The following is a 25,189-nucleotide window of genomic DNA, read 5'->3' as shown; positions in this document are numbered from 1 at the left end:
GAGGGGAGCGAACGTATCCATTCCTGGGGGTCGAACGGACGCTTAAAGCAGACGGGACTTTCTTTTTCTTTTTCTTTTTCTTTTTCGTTTCTTATTCTTCCTCCGCCGGATCCTTCTGGAACTTCTGCGCCGGGGCTGTTTGAAACGCCCCTGACCGACCCGACCCGACCAGCTTCTTCCTTCCCCAGCAAATGCTTCGTTGCGGTTTGGCCGGTTCTCTGCAGCATCCAAGAATGCACGACGACCAACCATCCCACTGCCACCCTACCCTCACCTCCACCGACATCATAGCACGGCCCATGTCACCCTCGCGACGCGAGGAAGAAGGCAGACAGACTTACACCATGCACAGACACAAGATGCTGCTGCAGCCCGTCCGGCAAAAAAGGGGGGGGAACGGACGTCAATCGAAGTCAAATTCCCCGAGAGGAAAGGGAGCAGAACGACCGTTGAGGAGGAAAAGGGCGCTGAATAAAGAGAGAATCGGTTCATCCGTGTCAAGGTGGCATGGAATCTGCCAACTCATCACTGCCTGCCCGTCTGGCTGTCAACTGGACCAATCTGAGCCCGGTCCACAAGCCTACTTATCTGCATTTCGCACGCGGCAGCAGCAGCAGCAGCAAGCAGAAGCAGCCTCTCCATCCAGGCCGGCATGGGTTGGATTCCGACTTCAATTCCAATTCCGATCCTAGGGTACTCTCTATCGAGTACTCGAAGAGCAGGTCCTACACAGTCCATCGCCATTTTATCCACCTACGCAGTACGACTAAAGGAGCCACCCGAGGAAGCGGTCTGCTAGGCTAATAATCCGCGAAGGGCCCGCGGATTCGGATGGCTTACCGAGTCATTGAGGGCCGTGATCGTCTCAGCATTGACCCGGTCAGAAAGTTACGGTCGAGTCCAGTCCAGCCCAGTCCCTTCGTCCCCATCGTACAAAGAAAGAGGTGTCCCTCCCCCTCCCTCGGTCACGGCCTCTCTCTGGCTGTCCCAGGCCAGGATTCCTCTGCGCGACATGAGCCCCTTGTTATGTACCATCATTCTGCATTAGCGGGATTCCACAAGGAAGGAGACTTTCTCCCGTGCTTCCATGATGTTCGTTGGTCCTCCGTCTGGGCTGCTGCTCGTCCTGTCAACACTGCGGGGTTTCTGGACCCATTTGCAGACCGACTGAGGGGGGCAAAAAAAAAATCAAAAGAAGAATAAAAAAAAAAGAACTAAAACTCAAAGGATCGCAAAATTGCTGACTAGACCGACGGAGGAATTCTTGCCCAGACCACCGGCCCTTCTTCTGCAGGAATGAAGGCAGACCGAGACGACCGATTTGCCCGGAAGCTGGTATCCTGAACAACATGTCAATCTTAGCCGCCTGGATCGGCGGCGAATTACACGGTGGCCGATGGGCCAGGATGTCCTGGATGATTCTGGGGCTGGATCACTGGTGAACAGCCATGCCAGCGCATCATGGTTTCGCCCACGCTTGCCATGTTCCTCTCTCTCCAAGCAGAAAAGAGACGGACAAGAGCTAGCGAGGCTTTAGGAATAGGACCGTTCGCCCTCGGCCAATCTGTGGAGAAGTCAATTCCTCTTCCTCTTACCCCTGTCTGGCCTTGGATTCTGTTCAATCATTTATCGACGAGCCCCACCGGTTTATTTGCCTGGAAGCCAGCAATGCCATCCGTCGCCTCTCTTTTCTTTTTCTCCTGCCCTCCGTCGCCAGTGTAAGGGCATGCTTGTGCTGCTGTGCTGCTTGTCTCCCTCTCCCTCTCCCTCTCACTCCCTCTCTCTCTCACTCTTTCTCTCTCCCTCTCCGCCGCTAGCTCCCTTCCCTTGCGCTTTTCTGTGCCCTTTGTTTGCATCGACTTGGCTTCCGTCCCTGTAATCCTCCTGTCCGTCATATGAACCGCCCGTGGCCATTGGGCATCCATCCTGTCTACATAGACCTGTCTCGATGCCTGTGGTGTGACTGCCAGGATCTTGTGCAGTCTTGACCGATCCGGGGCAGCGAATACTGGCTGGGTACCGTCCGGGGACCATACATACCTACCATTGGACGTTCGCTTGTCTTCACGATGTACTATATCCTCTATCTCGCAAGTAGGTAGCCATCTTTCTTCCGATTGCGATTCGCCAGTCCCCTCCCTTCTCACGTCGGACATCATCCTGAACATGCATGCATGTTGTGAGAGACGACAACAAAGAAGACAATGGCGCGCATCTTCCTCTACATCCATCCCCACCTCCCACGGGCATTGTTGGAGGGTTCCCCCGACCAATAACCCACCCCGACTAACCCTCATCGCAGGCCTCTGCCGCCGCCGCCGCTGGCCAGACCCCATCTACGAATCCTACACCGCCGGACCGGGCTTCACCTGCACCGTCCGGGTCAACAACCGCGAGTACCAGACGGACGCCGTTTGCGAGTCCCACACCCTGGCGCGCGAGAACGCCGCCATGCGCGCCTACCTGATCTGCCGCAACTTCTCCGTCAACGACGGCATGTACCCGGCCGGGACGGACCACGGCGGCGTCGTGCAGGGCATTCCCGTGGCGATTGGCACGGGGCGCAAGGCCCGGTACGTCGACGAGACGGACCTGTCGACCAGTGGCGAGAGCAGGAGTGGGGGGAGCAGTCCGGAGAGTTATGAGGGGCGGATGGAGAGGAGGGGGATGGGACCCAGTCGCGCGTTGGCGTTTGGGCGGTAGATTTTGCCTTCATCCTCTTGGGGATTGGTATATTCCATTCTTCCTGGGTGGGGGGAGAAAACTGAGATGAGGAGAGAAGAAAGAGGAGGAAGGGGGGAGGGGGGTGCTTGATGACGTTTACGATTTATGACATGACCCCAACAATACCAAATAGATCGAAATGCTTGCTTGTTTTTGTGTTTCTGTTTGTGTTTGTGATGATTATCTACTTGTGTTGTGTGTTGTGTGTTGTGTTATTGCATGATGTTAAGTCATGGAGATGAGGTGGCCAGCAGTCTTTTGGGGGGGGGATTTGGTTGCAATTGATGGATGGATGTATATACGCATAGTATGTATGCTGGAGGGGTACTTACGCACCCCGCAATCCACAAAGCACCTCCTGCACTACTCCGTACTACTTGCACATATCCCCAAGTCCCTCTTCTCAACCTTCTCAACGGTCTAGACCTCTTCCTCCTCCTCCACACCAACCCTCAGACAACACAAACACAAACACAAATACAAATACAAACACAAATAAATACACACCATCCAAAAACAGTCACCCTACCAGTAAACCAACCCCCCCCCTCTCTCTCCAATATTAATCCCCCATTGCAAATATAATCCCATTGTCCACAGTATGTACTGAGTACCCCCACAGTAACCGTACAATACTGTACAAAGTAACTAACTAACTAGTTGGTTAGTTAACTACACAGTCCCGCTGACTCATCATGACGTAACCCCCTCTTCCAAGGCACCTCCGCGTCTCTCGCCGACCGAACCGATGAGATGACACAATACCCAGATTATTACCTCCAGCTAGCCAGCACAATGCCTCTGACGGAGACCATATCCTCATCCTCTGACTTCCCGAATTTCAGACAGTCTACCATTGAGTACCAGCGCTGTTGATTGACGCCCTCGCGCTCTCGTTTCGCGTCGACTTGCAACCACGCTCATACACGGCAATTATATCCAGCACGCACAGAGTTTCATCCGATGACGCAATACTACTACTACTACTACTACTATCTTTGGTGACTTTCCGTGTAGCTATAGCTAGCTATACGTACGACACAGCACTATAACTTAATCAGTACACCACACTGCAACTGCAACATTACACTACACTACACCACAATACCACACCCGAAGCCGGAATAATCAGCTAGCTCAGGCTAGACAGGCTAGACAGGCTATACATGCTCGCGCACTCAACCCTACACCAGGGCCCGCAAGATGCGGGCGATTTTGGGACGCGTGGTGCGGGCGCCACTGGGACGGAGTGCTGGGGTGTTGCGGGTGGACACTGGTGCGGCTATGGGGATGTATAACCGGGGTGGATACGCATACACGCCTGGGGTTTCCGAGCAAAAGAGAGGGTTCGGTGTTGTCAAGGCACGATGGGATGGGAAGACGGGGAAGAAGATGAATAACACTGGGGAGGAGGTGGAGAGGTTGCGTGTCAGGAGGGCGCAGAGTGCGAGTGCCGGTGCCGGTGTGGAGGGGGAGAGTGGTGATGGGGATGGGGATGGGATGGGCAAAGGGAAAGGGAAGAAGCTTGAGGATGCGATGACGAAGGGTGAGTATCATATCCCTTATAGCTGCGACTGCTACTAACAAGGAATAGGAAAGCTTTTGACCACACCCTCGCGTCTGTTCAAGCTTCTTATTCCCCTGTCGACGAATTATCATCATAAAAATAAAGGTATCTCCGTCTCCCTCTCCAAGCCCTACAGCGCACGACATGAAGGCTAACAACCCAGACATCGAACCCATCGCCATCCTCGTCCACCCGCAACAACCGCTGTCGCACCTCGAACGCCTCATCCAGTCTGAACTGCCTCCCCTCAAAACGGCAGACAACCAGTCCCGTCCCCCAACCGTCTCCTTCATCGCCCTGCAACTCTCCGACGACCCGATCCGTCCCAAACGCACCGTCTACAAAGACCAGCAACTCCCCACCGAAGGCGACACCTACACCTACCTGCGTGACACCCCCAGCGCCCCCAACACGAAGAAAAGCAAGGACAACCACCGTCTCGTCCGCTGGTCCCAGTCCACCGAGATCGGGGACTTCATCCGGGATGCCGCGCGGGCCCGCGAGTTCATCGTCTCGGTCGAACAGGCCCCCGCACCGGTCTCCGCCTCCGACAACAGCCATTCCAACGACAACAACAACAACGACACCCCCCTCCACCAAATCCGGATCGCGGTCCCCTCCTTCGATGAACGAACCTACTTCCTGCGCATGCGCCTCCGCAAGATCTCAGGGCGCATCAAAAGCATCGCGGAGATCAAGCACGAATGCGACGCGCTCGCGCACCGCGGGGCCCAGCGCGTGGCGATCGGCGGCTTCGGCGTGCTCTCGCTGTGGTGGTACCTGGTCTACAAGCTAACCTTCGAGACAGACCTCGGCTGGGACACGATGGAGCCGGTGACTTACCTGGTCAGTTTATCCACGCTGATGGGCGGATACCTGTGGTTCCTATACCACAACCGCGAGATCTCGTATCGGTCCGCGCTGGACTTCACGATCAACGCGCGCCAGAAGAAGCTGTATCAGGCCAAAGGCGTGGATCTGCATCTGTGGGAGACGCTGATCGACGAGGGGAATACGCTGCGGCGGGAGATCAAGACCATCGCGGCGGAGTATGATGTCGAGTGGGATGAGATGTTGGATGAGCGGGACGAGAGCGTCACGCAGGCGTTGAAGGAGGAGAGGACGCAGAAGAATGGGTCCAAGAGGGCGAGGGATGATGACGATGAGAGGGCCAGGGATGATGATTAGATAGATGTCTTGGTCCATTTTTGAGCGCCAGCTGCATTGCATACACACATACTATTACATTTCGCCATTCGCCAACCTGTTAACAACAGTATAACACACAACACATTCCGATACATTTCAACACCAGATATAACAGTACAGCACAGCACAGCACAGCACCAACACACTCATCCGTTCCTCACCGGGTCATAATACTCCTTCTTTCCGCTCGTGTTGCCACCACCACTCCCACTGCCATCGCCCTGCGGTTTCAGCTGTCTCGGGGGTGACTTTGCGCGTCCTATATAGAACAGTTAGACAAATTGTACAATATCAACAGCAACAGCAACAGCAACAACAAAAATGCACATATCATCCACCCCCCCTTCCACCCCCCCTTCCAAGAGCCCTCCAAGAGCCCTCCAACCAACCACAACCCCCCAACCCCCCAAAAAGAACATCCCCCTCAGCAAGAAGAATAAAGAAAGAAAGAAAGAAAGAAAGAAAAAAAAAAAAAAAAAAAGAATACATACCCCCTTCCTCCCCCATCCCCTCCCCACCCCCCACCCCCAATAACAACCCCCCCCTTCCTCCTATTCCGATTATTCCGCACATCCCTCGACCGAAAAACGCTATAGAGCAACCACCCGGCGACCCAATTGGGGCCGTACTCGCCGGCGGTATTGCCGCGGTCGAAGAGGGCGCGCGTGAGCAGGCCGGCGTTGCGCGAGATCTCCGTGATGGCCCAGCGCTGGCGCTCGGGGCGGATGTGGTGCCAGAAGTAGGGCGGCTTGGTGCCGGGGTGGTCGGTGCGGATGCTCTCGAGGAGGTTGGAGGGGTCTTCGTTGAGGGTGTTGTAGGTTTGGATTGCTTCGTCCTGGGGTTGTTATTAGTTTTTTTTTGGGGGGGGGGATAAGTTGAGGGGATTGGGGGGAGGTATATGTATGGTAGGTGGTGAGTGGTGAGTGATATGGTGAGTGATATGGTGAGTGTATGAAGAAGGAGGAGGAGGAGGAGGAGGGATACATACCCTCATAGCCCGATAATACTGCTCATGCTGCGGATCATGAGTCGACAGGCCCAAAGCAGCCATGAATTCTTCTTTGGAGGCGCGTGGAGAGACGGGCATCTTCTTTCTTTCTTTCTTTCTTTCTTTCTTTCTTTCTTTCTTTCTTTCTTTCTTTCTTTCTTTCTTCTTTCTTTCTTTGTATCTCTCTCTCTCTCTCTCTCTCTCTCTCAAAATATAACAACAACAACGATAACGACAGTAAATATCAAGATAGTACGTCCTAGAGTACAGAAACAGAAACAGAAAGATAGTAACAAGCACGATCCAAGTCAGATAGATATAAGAGAAAAAGAAAGAGGGATGGATGGCAATATATAGATATACTATGTATAAAAATAAAGAAATATCCTCCCATCATGCCACCCACCGACCAACACACACACACACACACACACACACACAACCCCAGAAGAAGCACACTCACCCAAGACTTCAACCCGAACCCGCGGAAGGGATGGAGAAATTAAAAAAAAAAAAAGAAAACGCATCTAGAATTAGAAAGATAGTGAGTCGTACAAAGACAGGCGATAGGCGGATTGCTTTTACTTGATTGACCGGTATGTACTATACATACGGTAGTATGGATATAAAATGAGGGTTGGGGATGGGATTGGGATGGATATTCGAAATCATACTACTCACAACCTTGGCTTTTGGCCTTGGCCTCACTTCAACAGAACAGCCACCCCTTCCTCCTTCCTCCTTCCTCCCCGAAATCAACGTCATATGGATAAATGGATGGATGGATGGATGGATGGATACCAACTTCCATCCAACAAACCCAAACCCAAAGCGCATGCACTGCCGTTTTGTCCCAGTCCACTCGGAAATCCGTGCGTGATACTCAACCATCACCGGCACTACTAGCGTCACGGTAGCAAGACAACATGCCCTCCAAACCCCCCCCCCCCCCCCCCTCCCCCCCATCAAGTCCGCCACAATCAGTAAACGAAAAGCAAACCAAACCCGGACATCCGTCGCCTACCCGCCGTCCTACTCCCGATGGATGGGCATATATGTATGTAGCCGTGGTAAGTCAACGCATCGGTTCTCGAGGCGCGTCTGGTTGTCTGATCTCTTCCCTCCCTCCATCTCCGAGAACCGAACGGGGGTGGTGGTGGTGGTGGTGGTGGTGAGAGGGTGACAGACGTAGTTTGTCAGACCAGACAAGAGAAGGGCGCAGCTGTAGGCGCTCTCCACTCTCCACTCTCCGGGTCTCGTGATATCATCCACGACAATCGAGCTGATATGTTGATACATGATGGCATCAGATCGAAAAAAAAAAAAAAAAAAAAAAAAAAAAAAAAAAAAAAAAAAACCAAGGACGGACTGAGGGGACCCGGATCCCACGATGTAACCTGCACGCTCCGGTTTTGGATCACGATGGGGAGGTGATGTTGTACATCAGGCACACCGAGGAGCCGAGTATGGACTATTGCACTATGGAGCAGAGAAGGGGGGGAAGCCCGGGGGGGGGGGCGATTCTTGTTCCTGAACAACGGCTGCTTCCACTGTCCGCGTCATGTCATCAGTCCATGGCATGCACCGCGAAGGTTCTAGAGACACGTACCCGTCTCGATAGACAGACACCGGAAGTTGAAGTTCGAATCCACGGCTGCCCATATCGTTCACTCTGAACACTCCTAGCCGTCTGCCGTGCAACCATCCTGTCCCATCCCGCCAGCAGCATCCAGGTCGGCGCGCACCTCCTGAGTTCCCTGGAGCAGGCCATGAGTCCGTCCAGGGGATGTTGGAGGATGGGTGGATGCGGTGGCTAACCCTACCCTACCCGCCAACGGACGAACGAACGCGCCAGTCGGGTTCGCAAGATGCGTTTCCACCAGGTTCCCCGGACAGACGCCACGCCTCATATTCCAGGGGGAATATAATAAGGCTGGTCCACGGCCGTTTGCGAGCCGTTCGAGGCTCCTGGTCGCCTTCCATCGCCGTTGGAGTGGGGGAAGGGGCAAGGGGAAGTCCCGTTTGCAGGGAGAGAAAGAGAGAGACTCGGATGCCCTCGTGACGGGGGGAAACCACCAGCCCATCCACTTCATCTCCCGACGTTGCTCAATCACGCCCTTGTGTACAGGGACAAGGACAGCGACGGTGGTACATGCTCAACCATGTCCGACGCCGCGCGGGTCCCCTCCGTCCCTCAGCCCCGAGCCTGCAGCGAGCCAGACACCGCGAACGACGCGGCCTTGATCGTCCCCTGGAACTAGATAAAGTCGACTCAACTACCACCTACTGAGATACCCAGACTGAAAAGTCCAATGGGCCAAGGGGCTCGCAGCCGCTCGGGCTCGCGTACCTCGATCCGTGGATACAAACCTATGCCCGGCTCGACTTCATGTACGGCCGTCCGAACAATCCCGCCCCCCTGGCAGGCCTCAACTACCCGACCATGCCACAAGGCAGTGTGCATGCGACATCCGTCCCCTCAAGGGGTCTCGCGACTAGGCCAGCCAAGGCAGGACGGCAAGATTCCTATCATCTACCGCGGTTTGCTGCTTCATATTCCCTTGGTTCATGGTTCATACAAGTCTAGGAACAAACACCCCGGGCCCAGCCGAGAGGCACGTAAATCCACGTCCCCTCCGTGCATAATCGAAAAAAAAAAAAGAAAAAAGCTCTCCCTTCTCCTGGTGTCCGCCGTCTTAAAAGCATATTGGTTGCGGGTTTGCTGTCCTTTCTCCGTGATTCGATTCGCATTGGCATTTGCATTGGTCTTGTGCGGAGCGTGTGGCCTCGCCCCTCACGCGGTAGGTATATTGAGTTAACTGACAGAGTATTCTCGCCTGCTTCTACCTTCTGGTCCTTCTGCGTCCGCGCACCCCACACTCAAGAGGAGGTCTTGGGCTCGCCATAGTACTTGCGCAGGAACGCCTCGACCTCTTTGTAATCCTCTTTGACCTGCTTCAGGGTCTTCTCGATGCGCGAAAGCGACGTCTTCTTGTCCGGCTCGTCTGTCGAACCGGTCTCGTCCTTCCCGGCGCCGAAGTGCTGGATCTTCTCGCAGGCATCCTTGACCTTGGTGAGGCCCAGCGTGGCGGATGAACCTTTCAGGTAGTGACCCAAGGACGACAGTTCGGCCAGGTCTTCCTCCTTCCTGTAGGTCCGTTAGCGCGCTGGACGGGCCGCCCTCGGGACCCGGGGCCACTTACAGGCACTTCTCCATCTTCTCGAATGTGGTCTCGGCCTGGTCGAAGAACCCGATCACGATGCCCTTGCTGAACTCATTGTCACCCTCATCGTCCATCTCGAGAATCTGCTCGAATGTGGTCTGGTCGATGCTCTCGCTCATCTCGGCCAGCGTGGACGGGATCGGCTTCGTCTCCTTGGGCTTGGGGATGTCAGCGTCAGCCTTCGCGTCCGCCTCCGGCGACACGACACGTACAGGCTCCTCCACGGTCTTTGTGGTGGTGGTGGGTGCCATGGTGCTGAGGTACGAGTGTCTGGGGGTTTGAATGAGTTCAGGTGTTTGTTTGGACGTAGGAGCAACGCCTCAGATCAGAGTTCTTGCGGGCTCTTTGTTTCTGACTCTGGAGTCAAATCCTAGCCGGCTATTCTCTGGGAGATGGCGTCAACCGGTGAACACGGTATACTGTGGATTACACGGAGAGAACCTGCAGGCTAATTCCATGTCAGTGGTTGATCACGAATCGCGCGGCGACGTTACAGCTGCTCGACTGGAGTGTGATAAAGTTGCCCTACACGATGCCGGTATTACGAGGGAGCGGAGGGGCAAGGACAAACAGGGACCCAGCGCGATGCAGCAAAGGAGCAAGGGACGTGCAGAGACACACCGAGGGGATGAGGGTGTTCACCTGTGGCAGGATCGCGTGTGCGACGCCCAAGATGATGACGGGGGAGGGGCGGGGAGGGGTGCAGGCAGGGGAGGGGAAGAGGGGTCAAAGGAAACACACAGGAGTTCTAGCTATCTGAGGCTGAGGAAGTTCAGCAAGGACAAGGACTTGGTGTCTCAGCAGGGGGTGTGGATGGGGGTATTAGTGGGAAAGGACGAGGCTGGGGGAGGGGAGAGGGGAGAGGGAAAGTGTGCAGAGGGGGGGGCGACGGCTAGAACAGATGCGCGTATATCAATCATCCACCCACCACGGTAGTGACCACACACGCGCGCACCATGGATGGGTCCACATGGGGTGGGCAAAGGAACAGCTGTCTAGATCAGGAGGGATGAGGGGGAGGGGCAGCAGCAGCAGTCATGAACATTGGACACATGGTAGGAGATTGTCCGAATAGTGTGGGCAGCGCAACAGAAGGGGATCTCTCCTACCTGAAACCAGTTCTCCCCACCGCAGTCTGATTGTCGTAGATGAGGGTGTTTGTGGTGATCGTAGGGAGGGTGGTGATGGAGGTGAACTGAGTGGGACTGGCAGTGACCGAATTAAATTAGATTAAGGACACCCCGACGATAAGGCGAGAGAGTCGAGGGAGGACGAGGAGGATGAGGATGGGAATGGGAATGGGAGAGTGGAGGGAAAAGAGAAATTCCCGATTAGGACAAGAGACTAGATTAAAGACGTCGGCGACGGAGGAGTGGAAGGGGAGGGGGGGGAGGGAGGGGGGAGAAGGGGCTATGACAGTGGCAGTGGAAGTGGAAGTGGACGGAGGAAGGAGAGAGAGAGGGAGAGGAGGAGAGGAGAAGGAGGAGCAAAGAGGATGAGGTAAAAGGAAAGAAAATGACGATGGATGCGGGTGGGCTGCTCTGTGTGTGTGAGAGAGAGACACCGAACGGCTGTTCCCCGTCCTTATTTTTTCCCTACCTTTTTTTTTTTCTCTCTTCTGGTACTGATTTTTTATTTTATTTTTGTTTGTATTTTTATTCTTATTTTTTTTTCTTTCTGGTTATATTAATTATTGTGGTTAGAGGAACCAGAAAGTGGAGGGGGGAAGGAAAAGAGGAGGGAGCAAAGAGGGGAGAGAAACTAAGAAGGGGAGGGGCGGGCAGCCGATAGACTAAACCGGCCATTAACTTAACCAGTGAACCATAGGCAAGACAAGACAGGACAATAATCAGATTCGATCGGAATCAAGACCGAACAGTCACTCGTTGTGAATACCAACCTGGACAATGTGACCTCACCCAGTGCAACTCAACTCCTTCAAGGCTGATGCCCTTTCCCTTCCAGTTGACGATGATTATGCGTGGTTAGGCGCTATTTCGGAATGAATAATACGGTGGGCCAACAACCCTCATGGGACGAACCGTCAACCGAGGGGAAACAACAACAACAACAATTCAGACCATGTCCGCAACTGACAGGCCGATCTCATTGGACACCCGCACGGTGGGCTGCAGTCATCATACAGATGATCCAGGATGCAGAGGGAAAAGAAACCAAAATCGATTCAGTACCCAATACGAAAGCAGTGTGGCCTTACAAGTTACTTTGGACAAACCGTCGGAGTGGGGAAGAATTAAGGAAAACTGACTGTTGCAGGGCGCGATGATCAGGGGGGGGGAGGGGGGGGGAAACGGAGGTCTGCCATTATTTTAAACAACCGATGACGAGATCCTCTGGCGTCATCGGTGGTTGTGCCTTCCCTTCCCTCGGTCCACAGTATATAAAGCCGCGGCAGAGACATCGCGGCGACAAAAAGAGTTGCGGGTGTTGACTCGTTGTCGTTTCCCCCATACGCTCTCTCTTCTGATTCTCTCTTCCCTCTTTCTCAGGTCCCCAACTAATCCTGTCGACTGGACAGTGTGCTGGGGGAAAAGCGAGAAAAAAAAAAAAAGCCTCAACAACATCCAGGTCAAACATCCCACATACGGCCAGGCCCGTGATTGGTCTGATCCGTGTGGAGAAGGCGACACCCCCCCAAGGACAAGGGCAAAGTGCAAAAAAAACACCAATGCAAGTGAAAAATGCCTTCGTGCGCACTGCTGACCTCGCCGGGCTGATCAGAATTGCAACGCCTGCGCTGCAACGGCCCAGTCGGTAGGCATCATGCTCTTCCAGAAGGATTGTCGCATCCCTGTCAGATCGCAGCGTCAGCTATTTGCCCGGAAGCCCGCTCAGTCGCGGACCCAAAAAGGAGCCGAACCCCCCCCCTCTTTCACTCACTCGGGGATGATGCGCGCTGAAATCATAGGACCACAACTGACGTAGGGTGTCCGCCCTCGAATTTAATCAGTCGGGCAGGCGTCGATCCCCACCACCGGCCTTTGAGTCGCCAACCCACCGGCCTCGCCGTCGCATTCTGATTCCAGCACAGAGGCCGCGCCCATGGGTAGGTCGCCCTTTACACGTGGAGTCCAGGCTTGCCCGGGTGTCTTTCCTGGTCGAGGGAATTGTCCAGAAGGTCGATGTGCGCCAGGAAGCAGGAAACACAGGCCATGATTTCTTGCGAGCAGCGAGCAGCGAGCCAGGAAGCAGAGGCCGTCGGCGATGCAGTCATACATTCCACCAATCTCCCCGGGGGCATTGCGGTGTCCAGTTTGACAAATCGTCCGCAAACCAGCCACCGGTGGTCGCGTCAGAACCGAATCTGGACCCTGTTCTGTTCCCTTACCTACTACGACGTCCCGAAGGGGAAGGGTGAGTTCTGGCCCCCCTTCCAGGGGGTCGGCCAATTTAGCTGTACCAGAGGTGAGCCCAGTTGCCAGCAAGATGAGACAAGACGAGACGACAACCGAATCCTCCCTTCTCCTTTCTTTCACTTCGGTGATCCGTCCGCCGTGGCGGGGGTGTCATGGGCTAGGACGAGAAGGGAGAAACCGTAGAACCAGAAGGCGTTCAAATTCCAGAACCATGATGGCCCTTTGTTCTGGCTGTTGAAAATTCGGGCCAATTCCCGGGCGGACGATCAGTCAACCTTATTGAGTCTATAAAGTAGTGCGCGTCTGGGTTATGGATCTATTGAAGGCATAAGGCACAAAGCATATCGTCATGGCAGTTCCTGTCCTGTTCTCCCGTTTTTCCCTCGTTAGAGGGGCTGGGGGGGGGGGGGCATTCATGCGGTCGAGGCGACGCAATCCATGAACGGCGGCGAGAGTCCTGGAGTCTTCTCGGGCCTGGCTGAGGGCTGAGCCTATCAGCGCCGGGGCGCGGCGTAAGTGACATCATGGCGGGGCGGGTGGGCTGCCAATCATGAGCGCCGCTGACGTTGGCGGGGTCGCTGCCAAGCGCCGAAGCTTGGGCCGCCTTCCAGACACTTCGGCGCACGGTGGACGCCTCGGACGCCTCGGACGCCTCTTTTCGCTCTGCCAGTGTCAAGATGGGACGCTGTCAGTGTTGTTGTTGTATCGTAGACAAGTCTGTAAGTGTCTTCAGTCACTGCCCCTAGGTACGGGGTACTCCGTAGTCTGTACTACTTACTATCTATCGTGCAAGGCTGGGAACAGTGGGAAGACGACTGGAATTGCCGTTCCGGCCGGTTCTCGCCGGTCGATCCACTGCCGCCCGATTAGGAAGTCCTTAGGCTTCCATCTGAGTAACCTGCATCTCGCCAGTAAACCTATCAAGCCGCGCCGCTGCAAAGACAAACTCAACGCTCAACTGCTCTTCTAAGGAAGTACGGCAGTTCTCGAAGGAATCCAATAATCCAATGATGTGGGTCGGTCGTCCGCTCGGGTCATTGACCTTCTTTTTGACGTATCAGACCTTGCTCTCCAACCCTTCCTGACCCTCCGGTACAGTCTTCCGTATTCCTTCACCTGAGTAGTGAGACAGCATGGCCATACCGTCGTCCAGTCCAACCAGATCAGATGGGATGGAATGAATCTAGTACTTACTTATACAGGGCTAGTAGTAGTAGTAGTCGGGGATCCCACGAGCCATGACATCAGCCTGCATGACAGGGAACTTTGTTTCGTTCCGCCGTCGTACCGGCCGTACACGATGTACCACTGGACATCCACCCACCCACCGTACAGGAACGTCAGGCACGCATCTTTCTTACACTACGTACTATCTGATACAAAATAGTCGTCAGTATCTATCTATCTAGTCTCCGAATGTTCTCTCCAAATCAGGGATGGCAGGGACATCGAATCCCCGGCCAGCAGGGTCCCATTGGTCCGGTTGGGGAGGGAGGGACCCCGACGGATCGATATTAAGGTGTGCATTGTGCCCTAGGCTAGTATCTCAGAGGGGACCCGAGTGATGTATGTATGGGTGCTATATCTATCTATCCATCTAGCTATCTAGTATGGGCTGATGTTCCACGCTGCCGTCAGGGTAAACAACTAAGCGGAAGGTTCCATCCAGTCCCAGGGTTGAGTTCTTATCCTACTTTACTGTCTCTGTCCCTGTCCCTGTCCCTGTCCCCAGCCTCCCTGGCTATAACTAAGCATAAGCATAGTACTACTTATCTACTAATCTACCTAAATAAATACTTAACCTAGTATCTATACGAAAATACAGCCCATACGCCATATGTACAGCACTAGTAGTATCTTACCAATCCCCCCCCTGTAAGGTTATTTCTCTATAGTTAACTAGTAGTTAGTGCCTTTATCGGTCATCCCGTCGCCAATTCGCTGGATTGTTTCTCCGAACAAAAAAAAAAAAAAAAAAGATGCGCCTGCAGTTGCATGAGCCACCCTCCTCGACATCGGTTAATCGGTTGCATTCCGCGGAGTTTCAGATCTGTTGCCTGCGTCTCTCTCTATCTTTGGGTTTGGTATCTAGAGGGTGACATATACTTTCCTTGGTTGACTTGACTTGACTTGACTTGACTTGAGTCTTGTACTTGGTCTGGTGTCTGGTGTCTGGTGTCTGCACTCGCTTCGAGTTGGGGGTGGATCAGGTGTGCCACGGTGGCCGCCCTTCACCTCCTGGTTCGTTCCTTGATTTGGGCTGTGACGATGCGCGACTATTTCAAGCGAGCCAATCAAATGCAAAGGGCGGGTGGTTTGGTCACGCTCACGGCTTTTGATATATAGTATCTAGATTGACATTGGGGGTATAGATAGGGTGGTTGTTTGTCCATGCTCTGGAATCGGATCAACCAGGTTTAGATCCGAGTAGGAATAGGTAGCGGTGAATTTAATATTGATAATACTAGCTATATATTCAACCAGGCTGAATCTCTGTCTTTGATATTCAACAGGCCATGGTTTCCGAACCAACTATCTAACCCCAAAAAGATATTGTTGGATCATCTTGACCTGCCAACGCAGGTATATATATAGTAATAAAGGGACTGTAGTTGATCCTAGGGAAACATGCCAACAAACCAGCCAGCCGCACAAGGCACAAGAACCTCTCGATAGAAACTCTCCAACTACTAATTGGTCCCGAGTTTGAGTATCTTTCGGAATGACAGCTTCCCCCCCCAACTCTAATGCATGACAGGCCGCGAAGATGACAATCTAGTCCCATCGACTGGAATATAGTACTAAGTAAATGGCATATGGCTGCTTATCCACCAATCCAGATCAATTCAATCAGTCCGAAGCAGACACATGACAGTCCGCAATGCGTTGATCTATCGAGGCTTACTGTCCAGACATTATCTGATTCACCTCCGTGTACGGATCCGTCTACTAATACAAGGTGAGAGTCAGGACTGAGAGAGCTTCCCGACAACGGAGTTGGAAGGGTGTCCCAGAGTGAAAGGTTGGTATACTAGCCGTAGGGATTACTATTTATAAACAACCGAGAAAAGAACCTGGATCCCAGAGCAACTGATATCTGAAGTACTCTACTCTACTCATCTGTAAGACTCCCCCCGATTTGGAACTCAGATATCTCATTCCTCCAAAGACCAGGAGAATTCTTTATCCTCCTCGAGAAGTCATCTTTCCAGACCATGGCCGTTATGATCACTGCATGTCGAGATGCACAGCACAAAATATATCTTCCGATCGTCATCCCCCCCCTTCAATCCAAACCCAACCCCACCTTCCTATCGACATGGTCTCCCTTCAAGTCCCTCCTCATCCCATTCAGACCCCGTCGTGAAGGAACGAAAAGGCCGCGCGTAGTGAGTAACGCAACGCATCGCATCGCAACAGATCAGCGAGTCGGTATGATTGAATATGGTGGGAATCCATCCGGACATTGAACCGTCCGAGTTGGATCGGGTTGTCTCTTGGGAGGGAGGGGGGGGGGAACTCATGGATCAGAAATGCATTGGGGATCCCAGGTAAGGATTGATTTGATGGAAGCAAATCAGGATCAGGATCAGGATCAGGATCAGGTAGTTACGGGGAGTTGAATAGGACGCTGAACTGTTATCCTACTTCTGTTCTCACTTATCACTTGGTATGCTTCACGGAGAACAAACAAGCTTAGGAATATCCCACAAGGGTATAGAATGAATCCAGGGGATCAATATCAAATTATCAAATAATATATAGATAAGAAGATTGTTTCTCATTGAACTATACAGAATAGTCAACTCTCGCTACAAACACAGGAACCTCCATAAGTAAAATCAGGAAGAAACCCCCACTCACTATATATTCCCTACTCAAGGGGGGGGGGGGGGGGGGGGGGGATCTGGAAGAAGACTGGGTATTAGGGTATTAGGACCCGATGGCTTTCGCTGGATGATGGAAGGTGGTTTAGGGAGGGAGGGAGGGGTGTGTGGCGGCGTGGAGTTCTGTATATTCTGTGCTTATTTGATGGTTGAGTGAGCTGTATTTTTGGAGTTTTTGGCTTTGGGTGGGATACTTAGGATGAAGCGGCGTTGGGGTGCAGGTTTCTTCTTGATGCATGGTGAAGAAGTAGTAGTACCTTTGGGGGTTGGGGGTTGAGTGCAATCTATTTGGTTCCAAAGATATTTCGATAACTCGGTTCCAGCGGGGGTTTGGGTGTGGAAAAACTCATCAATGCACAAGACTATGAAACAAATAGACAGGACAGAATAAGTGAGACAGATGTTGGCGTGAAAGTACATAACCGTCGCAGACAGTCTGCATGAGCAGTAGCGTCAAGGTGAGAAAGTTGTTGGAAAGAATTAGCCCCAAGAGTCCGCTTCTGAAGCCTATTTTGCATCCAACGCCAGCACATCCCGTTGCTTAGAATGCAATGGATCTGCCGCTGGTAAACACACTTTGGATATGCTGCTGCACCTTTTCAAATCTTATGTAGGCACAGGACTCGGCCTCCAGGTGGTTGAACAGCCCCGCCAACGTAACAAACTCCTTCCCACATCTCGACAGCTTGTTGGGGCAATGGTACAGAGTCTGCTTATGCACAGGCGAGTTCAGGTGAGCGTTGAGCGCCTTCGGGGATCCGAATTCGCGGTGGCACAAATAGCATTCCCAATCGTAGCCGTTAAAGGCGTGCTTCGTGACGGAATAGTGACTACTCTCGCTTTCATTCCACTCGAGCAACCGGTTGGTGAAGGCACCCTGCGTATCACGGCTGTGGACGAACTCGTAGACGGACTCGCGGTTCAAGGAAGAAGCGTTGGCGCAGGAACCGGTCTCAACATGATGGATGACACCACTAGCGGTAGTATACGCTTTCTTGCAGAAAGGGCACATGCTGTTTTGGCTGCGGTGGATCCTCGAGTTCTGATGCTGCAGGCACGCATCCAAGCGTGTCAGCTATTTCATTCATATGGTGAGTACCACGGCAAGGGAAGAGTTCTTACCATCCGCAGGCCGTTCTCATTCTGGAAGTTTCGCTCGCAGGGATAGCAGTACGTCTTGGAGTGACGCTTGTGTCTCATGTGCTGCTCTGCCGCACGTTCGGTATGGAACATCTGGTCGCAAGTGTCGCAAGACCAGCTAGGAGCCCAGTGTCGCAGATCATTCATGTGCTGCTCTGCCGCGACCTGTGTGTGGAACAGTTCTCCGCATGTCTCGCAAGGCATCTTGGGTGCGTAGTGTCCATAGTATTCCATGTGCCGTTCTGCGTCGCATGCGGAGTAGAATTCGCTATCGCAGGTCTCGCATTCGTATCTATAGGCCCAATGATCCTTCGCGTCCATGTGTTGCTTACATGCCGATGATCTATTAAAGATACGGGGGCACGTCTCACACTCGTACATGACGGGCAACAGATTTTGGGGGGGGGGGGGGGTTGATAGATAGAATGTCCAGTGAGATGGGAGAGATACCTAGGTCCTGGAGTAGGTGTCAACTGAAGGGGAGGAGGAGGAAGAAGAAGAAGAAGAAGAAGAAGAAAAAGAGGGGAATAAAAAGAAGGAGAAAGAGAAGACGAAGGTGAAAGGGAGGGGAGAGAAGGAGGAGGAGAAGAAGAGGAGGAAGAATATGATGATGATAAAGAAGAAGAGGAAAAGAAGAAGACTGATTTGGTAAGTGACCGACTGTCAGCTTACGAATGAGAAGAAACCCTCCATACGCAAGTACACATCCAAGTTGGCTACCAGATGGAGGGTTAGACGGCCCAGAGTCCAGACAGAGCTGCCAGCATCTGCAGCTGCCTGGAGATGGGAAGAATGAGGAGGGCAGGATTGAATTTCGATGATCTGGACAAGCCAAGTTGTTGTGGGCCAAATATCCCGTGGGAAAGGCGCCGCTTTTCAGTGAATGAACATGAGGTAGTTTCTTTATGAGTCAATCGTAGAGCTTGCATCCCAGCGGATGCAGTGAAAGGCTGATGATGTGCTTCATCATCTAACCGACCCCTACGCGGCTTACCGCTACGAGGTCGCCCGTCGGGGTCAGTTAAACATATCTACCCAGGCACTCAAACCAGGAACAGGAAAGAAAATCTTACAATCGGTCTATAGGCTCAATGGCGAGTTCTGAAAAACCGGAGGTTGTGGGTTCGAGTCCCATGTGGATCGTCTGTTGTTACCAGCTCACGTCCAGGTCCATTGGCTCAATGGTAGAGCGCCGGTCTCCTATTATAGACTGATTTTTGCCATTTCCATCTTTTTTGGTTGGAATAATGTCTTGCTTGGGCTTGGGGATCCCCGGCTCGTCTGCGTTTTGAGGTTTCGGATAGCGACCTTGCAGGTGGCTTCACCGTTGTGTCTGCGGGCAATTGGCTGGGCTACCTGGTTTTGGTTGTACTACTCTGTGTGTAGTCGATGGTTGGACCTCCGATCTGACTTCTAGACATCAGTGTTAGTATGTTATTTGAACATCTAGGCTCTGGTGTACAGCATACCAGATCGCGGTGTTGCCTTGTTCGGTTACATATACCTCACATAGTCCTACGGGAACAAACAAACAAAGCAGGCTCAGGATCGGCATCCGTCTTTCCATCGCATTATACCCTGGCAACGGCTTCTTGCATACACCCACCGACAGGGTCAACGATATAGCCACTGAGGTACTCCGTATGTTTTGTTGAACGGCTTTGTTTGCCCCGGATCTGCGCAGTACCTATCAGCGCCTCGTTTGTATTGCCATGACTGGACGACCACGCCCGGCAGATTTCCGGCCTAGCCGTAGAAGGAAGGATACTTTCATGGTTCTCTTCTCGGGTCACCAGCCCCAAAAAGCAGAGCCACTAACTAGCCCCGCTAGAAAACCTTCCACTTGCCGGGACGGTCATATGGCGTTGTTGTGCGCGGGGAGCAGCGACATTGTTGGTCCAAATGATGTGGACGACAGCGGCAAAATCCTCCGTGGAATGGACAGCATGGACTGAAGGGGTAATCATGATGATGCAAACACATTCGCGGGCCTGCATGCATCATCGAGGGAGTCCCCGGGAAAAGCGGGGCTTCCCGGATGCGACGATCACCTGACCCTCCCCAGCCGCTAGGGAGGGCCTAAGGCGGCAAGGCCCATCCGGCAGAGGGGGAAGACGGTAGACGGGGAGATAAGGGGACGAGGCCATCCACCCTCGCTCGATAAGCCCGCCCGTCCCCCCAGTTCACACGTCATCGCCGTTGATCCCGCGCTGCATGGCCAGCTGTCGGGTTCCCTTCGGAGCACCGCGGTTTCGTCCAAAATATTAATGTCCGGGTATCGAGGAGAGACAGGAGGGGTCGCGACGGGACTGAATTAGGAACACGGGCGATGGAGGATGGATTGGGTCGGGCTGAGATACCGACTGGTGGCGTCAGTGGCGGGTACGGACGGAGTCGACCTGGCCGGTCTAGTGTCCCCCGGACTACTGATACCAGGCATCCCCCAAGGTTGCTGGAAGCTGCAAGCTGGAATGAGTCGAACAACTACTAGTTCCTTCCTGTGTTGATGCCGGACCTGGCCGAATTCAGGCAGAGAACTCCCTTCCTGAGTCACCCCCGGCCGAACGGTTCTGGTTCCTTCCCCTAAGCGCCCTAACCGTGAAGCAGATTGGAGGACCAAATGACGCAGGCCCGAGGGAGTCCCGTGAATGGCAGGAATGGTCCAGGAGGTGCCAGAAGCGTCCTTAGTAAAAGAAGCCTGACCGTAAATCTGACAGGCTTTCTTTCCCCCCCCCCCAACCAACTTAGTAAGGTTCCTGTCCCTTCCCTTGCATCACGTTATCGCCCTGCCCATCACTGCCTCTCTGACTAAGGCGCTTCGCCTCCGCCGCCTCCCCTCACTCTCCTCTCCTGACTACTTAAGCCTTCTCTCCTCTCCTCTCACGCCGTGTTCTCTCCTTCCCCCATACATCCACCTACCTCTCCTCCTCTCGCAGCCCCATCGGCGACCGTCTCCCTTCTTCCATCTGACACCCCCTAAGCGTCATATAACAGTGACTACTCTGAAACTACACTGAAACTACTCTGCTTATCGCCGTCAACATGCAGATCTTCGTCAAGACTCGTGAGTTCTCCCCCCTCCCACCCCCCTACATCCTGCGTCGTGCATCTCCTGACGCCACCCTTCTCATCTAGTGACCGGCAAGACTATCACCCTTGAGGTGGAGTCCAGCGACACCATCGACAATGTCAAGACTAAAATTCAGGACAAGGAGGGTATCCCTCCCGACCAACAGCGTCTGATCTTCGCTGGAAAGCAGCTTGAAGACGGCCGCACCTTGTCCGACTACAACATCCAGAAGGAGTCTACCCTTCACCTGGTCCTCCGCCTGCGTGGTGGTATGCAGATCTGTAAGTTTCCCGGAACTCTATTTTGCCACCTTGCTGGCCACCCCGATAAGGACCACTTACTGACTTGCCCTCAGTTGTTAAGACCCTCACCGGCAAGACCATCACCCTTGAGGTCGAGTCTTCCGATACCATCGACAACGTCAAGAACAAGATCCAGGACAAGGAGGGCATCCCTCCCGACCAGCAGCGTCTGATCTTCGCTGGAAAGCAGCTTGAAGATGGCCGCACCTTGTCCGACTACAACATCCAGAAGGAGTCTACCCTCCACCTGGTCCTGCGTCTGCGTGGTGGTATGCAGATCTTTGTTAAGACTCTCACGGGAAAGACCATCACCTTGGAAGTTGAATCATCCGACACGATCGACAACGTCAAGAGCAAGATTCAGGATAAGGAGGGTATCCCTCCCGATCAACAGCGACTTATCTTCGCCGGTAAGCAGTTGGAGGATGGCAGGACCCTCTCCGATTACAACATCCAGAAAGAATCCACGCTCCACCTTGTCCTTCGTCTCCGTGGTGGTATGCAGATCTTCGTCAAGACACTCACAGGAAAGACCATCACCTTGGAAGTGGAGTCGTCCGACACAATCGACAACGTCAAGAACAAGATCCAGGATAAGGAGGGCATCCCCCCGGATCAGCAGCGTCTTATCTTCGCGGGTAAGCAGCTGGAGGACGGCAGGACCCTCTCCGACTACAACATCCAGAAGGAGAGCACGCTGCACCTGGTGCTCCGCCTGCGTGGTGGAAACTGATGTCTTTGCTTGATTGTTTTTCGCACGGCTCATCTACGGTTGAGTGGCCTGCATGGCGTTGGTCGGTTTATGATACGGGTTCAATTGGGCATACCTTAGTGTCACCATCTTATATGGTGCCTTGCGACATTCTTTTCCTAGGAATATGACCATTGCATTTCTTTGCTACTATTTTATCCGCGTAGATCTCGAACCTAGGATATCTACGGAGTACTTTCCGTGTAATCGCAATCCGGGATGGCATCTCAGGTACCAGTTCGCCACCGGTGGCAAAGGCCGGGGTAGTTGGTTAAACACGGGAGGGTGACTCACCGCCTGTTGTCCGTTGCCACCCCGGACAGCCACGTGACCGGTGCCATCCAAAGGCCGGCGTGGAGCCCATCCATCGATGATGTAGCCTCAACCTGCTGGCCGACTGTCCCCGACGCGCATCGCGCTGGAAATCCGAGCATCGGCCGTGATGCCCTCTTATTTCTACCACCTTGCGATCGAATTGTTTGCTCGCCCCCAGTCCGACCTCAAAGGCGCCTGTCCAGGCGTGGACAAGCACGCCACCACCTCGCTATCTTTTGACTCCGCATGTGAAGCTCTCCTCCCATTCCAGAAGCGCTCACGACACTCCAGCTGGGCAAATCGATCCTCTCGCCATCAATCGAATGGGAAAAACCATCGCGCCTTGCAGAACCCCCCCGAGCCCCGCAGTGCAGACACTCCATCTCCCACACCAGACACCACTACCCCTCACCTCTACACGAGCTCGCCAACCAGCGCATCCCTCTTCGAAAAGGACTCCAGATTCGACAAAGTCTCGATCGAGTGCATTGATATGATCCCATCCGAACAAGATTCCGCGGCTACAAAGCGCACCGGCTGGCGAGATCCACGGGACAACCCCGTCGCGACGGGCATTGGCACCGATATCCTGGGTGGTCTGCGCACCAAAGGGAAATACATACCGCTGGACCAGAGCACGTCGGCGAGCGTTTGGGGAATCGTACACCTTTACCGGGATGCACAGGAGACGCCGTTTCTCATCGAGGATGATTACCCCTCGTACCTGAAAGGTTCCGCTGCCGCAGCGAGACAACAATACGATGAGTTGGGCGGAAGTACAAAGCTGTCGCGCGCGGAGGACCATATGCCGGACGAGGATTGCACGACACTCTGCATTCTAGCTATTCCGTCCTACATGTCGCCGTCTGATTTCCTGGGGTTTGTGGGCGAGGCTACGATGAATGACGCTAGTCACTTTCGGATGATCAGGACTGCTCGTGCGAATCGGTATATGGTTTTGATGAAGTTTCGGAGCGGGAAGAAGGCGAAGGAGTGGCAGAAGGAGTGGAATGGGAAGGTGTTCAACAGCATGGAGGTGAGTGCCTTGCGTTGCTTGTGGTGGTGGCCCAGATTCGTAATGCTGACGAGCGTTCTTGCTTAGCCCGAAACCTGTCATGTTGTCTTCGTGAAAACCGTCGAGATCCAAGCCGTTCAGCCGGAACAATCTGGCGGTTCGCAGAGCGGACTGCTTTCCCCGCACTCCGCGACGAGTCCTGTGCGCACGAATCCATCCTCGACTGCCCAATCGAGCGCTCTATCCTCAGCCACTCTTTCGACCCGACCCTTGGCACCACCTACACCCGCACTGATCGAACTACCCACCTGCCCCGTGTGTCTGGAACGCATGGATGAGACCACTGGCCTGCTGACGATTATATGCCAGCATGTCTTTCACTGCACATGCCTACAGAAGTGGAAGGGAAGTGGCTGTCCCGTGTGCCGATACACCCAGGATGACTTCCGACGGACCAGCCAGGGCGAGCCGTATGGAGATGAATCGGCCGAATGCAGCGTATGCCACACGGACGAGAACCTCTGGGTCTGTCTCATCTGCGGCTGCGTCGGCTGCGGACGCTATGACGGAGCGCACGCCTTCGAGCATTACAAGGAAACGGCGCACTCGTTCGCCATGGACCTCTCCACCCAGCGCGTCTGGGACTACGTAGGGGATGCGTATGTCCACCGCATCATCCAAAGCAAAACGGACGGCAAGCTCGTGGAACTCCCCGCAGCGGACAACAGCGCGCTCGACCCGCCGGACTGGACGGACGCCGTCCCCCGAGAGAAATGGGAGAACATGAGCGTGGAATACACCCATCTACTAACCAGCCAACTCGAGAGCCAGCGTGCCTATTTCGAAGAGGTGGTCGAGCGTGCCGTCGACAAAGCATCCCAGGCGAGCACAGCCGCGTCTTCCGCGCAGGAAGCCATGGAAAAAGCCACCGCGGGCCTGCAAACCCTACAGGCGCAGTGCGAGAAACTGACGAATGAGACCATCCCCAGCCTTGAGCGTGACAAGGCCCGGGCCGACAAGCGCGGGGAAAAGTTCGAGATGATGGCGCGCAAGATGGAGAAGGAGTGGCGCGAAGAGAAAACCATGAACCAGAGCCTGCTGGAGCGGGTCGAGCTTCTGCAGACTGAGGTTGAGGGCCTCAAAGTCGCGAATGCTGACCTCACGGAGCAGAACCGGGATCTCACCTTCTTCATCAGCGGGTCGGCGCGGCTGCAGGATCAGGGCGACGATGTGGTGCAGGGGACGGTCAGTGTGCCTGAGCCCGAGAAGCCTAAGAAGAAGGGGAAGGGGAAGAGGAAGTAGCATGGTGTTAGGATCGGCTCGCTGGGTTCGAGTCCCTTGGTCTCTTTATGGGGCTTGGTGAGGTTGTGTCGCATGCACAGACTGCCTACCTGCAACATACTGACTGGGTTTTGCTTGCTGACTCGAATCACTCAGGTAGCATACAGAGTAATCGCATACTTGAATAAACCAATAAGTCAATAAAAAAACCCCGAATTTCCCTAATGCAATGCAAACGTAACCCGTCTATGTATCATACAATCGACCACATAATACTATACATTTTATGCCCCCATCTATTATCCCCCCATCCATCCATCCATCCATCCATCCATCCAT

The 25,189-nt window shown here is 53.7% G+C and overlaps 11 protein-coding genes across 11 annotated transcripts; 8 read left to right on the top strand and 3 right to left on the bottom strand.

Moving 5' to 3' along the window:
* The first annotated feature begins 79 nt into the window (after nt 1–79).
* Nucleotides 80–1,077, top strand: BO70DRAFT_200596 (uncharacterized protein). The gene has a single exon (XM_025538584.1). The coding sequence runs from the start codon at nt 192–194 to the stop codon at nt 690–692; it is 501 nt and encodes a 166-aa protein (XP_025401587.1). The 5' UTR covers nt 80–191; the 3' UTR covers nt 693–1,077.
* A 992-nt stretch (nt 1,078–2,069) lies between these two features.
* BO70DRAFT_286976 (uncharacterized protein) lies at nt 2,070–2,703 on the top strand (the record flags this gene model as incomplete). The annotated part of the gene is made up of 2 exons (XM_025539220.1): nt 2,070–2,094; nt 2,303–2,703. The coding sequence occupies 2 exons, from the start codon at nt 2,070–2,072 to the stop codon at nt 2,701–2,703; spliced, it is 426 nt and encodes a 141-aa protein (XP_025401586.1).
* A 1,262-nt stretch (nt 2,704–3,965) lies between these two features.
* On the top strand, nt 3,966–5,838 carry BO70DRAFT_200750 (uncharacterized protein). Its single transcript, XM_025538585.1, has 2 exons — nt 3,966–4,270; nt 4,324–5,838. The coding sequence occupies exon 2, from the start codon at nt 4,436–4,438 to the stop codon at nt 5,477–5,479; it is 1,044 nt and encodes a 347-aa protein (XP_025401585.1). The 5' UTR covers nt 3,966–4,270; nt 4,324–4,435; the 3' UTR covers nt 5,480–5,838.
* On the bottom strand, nt 5,647–6,587 carry BO70DRAFT_287341 (uncharacterized protein; the record flags this gene model as incomplete). Its single annotated transcript, XM_025539230.1, has 3 exons — nt 5,647–5,748; nt 6,039–6,335; nt 6,489–6,587. The coding sequence occupies 3 exons, from the start codon at nt 6,585–6,587 to the stop codon at nt 5,647–5,649; spliced, it is 498 nt and encodes a 165-aa protein (XP_025401584.1).
* Nucleotides 6,588–7,126: 539 nt separating this feature from the next.
* BO70DRAFT_360340 (uncharacterized protein) lies at nt 7,127–7,424 on the top strand. Its single transcript, XM_025542759.1, has one exon. It carries the CDS (start codon nt 7,132–7,134, stop codon nt 7,366–7,368), a length of 237 nt encoding a protein of 78 aa, XP_025401583.1. The 5' UTR covers nt 7,127–7,131; the 3' UTR covers nt 7,369–7,424.
* A 1,267-nt stretch (nt 7,425–8,691) lies between these two features.
* BO70DRAFT_200347 (uncharacterized protein) lies at nt 8,692–9,639 on the top strand. Its single transcript, XM_025538582.1, has one exon. It carries the CDS (start codon nt 8,801–8,803, stop codon nt 9,305–9,307), a length of 507 nt encoding a protein of 168 aa, XP_025401582.1. The 5' UTR covers nt 8,692–8,800; the 3' UTR covers nt 9,308–9,639.
* Nucleotides 9,369–9,963, bottom strand: BO70DRAFT_287498 (Hpt domain-containing protein; the record flags this gene model as incomplete). The annotated part of the gene is made up of 3 exons (XM_025539240.1): nt 9,369–9,636; nt 9,692–9,870; nt 9,925–9,963. The coding sequence occupies 3 exons, from the start codon at nt 9,961–9,963 to the stop codon at nt 9,369–9,371; spliced, it is 486 nt and encodes a 161-aa protein (XP_025401581.1).
* Nucleotides 9,635–10,938, top strand: BO70DRAFT_200517 (uncharacterized protein). Its single transcript, XM_025538583.1, has one exon. The coding sequence runs from the start codon at nt 9,995–9,997 to the stop codon at nt 10,646–10,648; it is 654 nt and encodes a 217-aa protein (XP_025401580.1). The 5' UTR covers nt 9,635–9,994; the 3' UTR covers nt 10,649–10,938.
* A 6,209-nt stretch (nt 10,939–17,147) lies between these two features.
* Nucleotides 17,148–18,513, bottom strand: BO70DRAFT_360337 (uncharacterized protein). Its single transcript, XM_025542758.1, has 2 exons — nt 18,099–18,513; nt 17,148–18,024 (listed from the first exon to the last, which is right to left on the bottom strand). The coding sequence occupies exons 1-2, from the start codon at nt 18,495–18,497 to the stop codon at nt 17,518–17,520; spliced, it is 906 nt and encodes a 301-aa protein (XP_025401579.1). The 5' UTR covers nt 18,498–18,513; the 3' UTR covers nt 17,148–17,517.
* Nucleotides 18,514–21,158: 2,645 nt separating this feature from the next.
* BO70DRAFT_311138 (ubiquitin family protein) lies at nt 21,159–22,349 on the top strand (the record flags this gene model as incomplete). The annotated part of the gene is made up of 3 exons (XM_025540174.1): nt 21,159–21,180; nt 21,252–21,467; nt 21,542–22,349. 3 exons carry the CDS (start codon nt 21,159–21,161, stop codon nt 22,219–22,221), a joined length of 918 nt encoding a protein of 305 aa, XP_025401578.1. The 3' UTR covers nt 22,222–22,349.
* A 284-nt stretch (nt 22,350–22,633) lies between these two features.
* BO70DRAFT_360336 (putative RING and UBP finger domain protein) lies at nt 22,634–25,114 on the top strand. The gene is made up of 2 exons (XM_025542757.1): nt 22,634–23,590; nt 23,657–25,114. Exons 1-2 carry the CDS (start codon nt 22,682–22,684, stop codon nt 24,869–24,871), a joined length of 2,124 nt encoding a protein of 707 aa, XP_025401577.1. The 5' UTR covers nt 22,634–22,681; the 3' UTR covers nt 24,872–25,114.
* The last annotated feature ends 75 nt before the right edge of the window (nt 25,115–25,189 follow it).

This window comes from Aspergillus heteromorphus, assembly GCF_003184545.1.
Source record: "Aspergillus heteromorphus CBS 117.55 chromosome Unknown BO70scaffold_6, whole genome shotgun sequence".
Lineage (NCBI taxonomy): Eukaryota > Fungi > Ascomycota > Eurotiomycetes > Eurotiales > Aspergillaceae > Aspergillus > Aspergillus heteromorphus.
The sequence above is the reverse complement of the archived record's forward strand: the minus strand, read 5'-3'. Positions and strand labels throughout refer to the sequence as shown.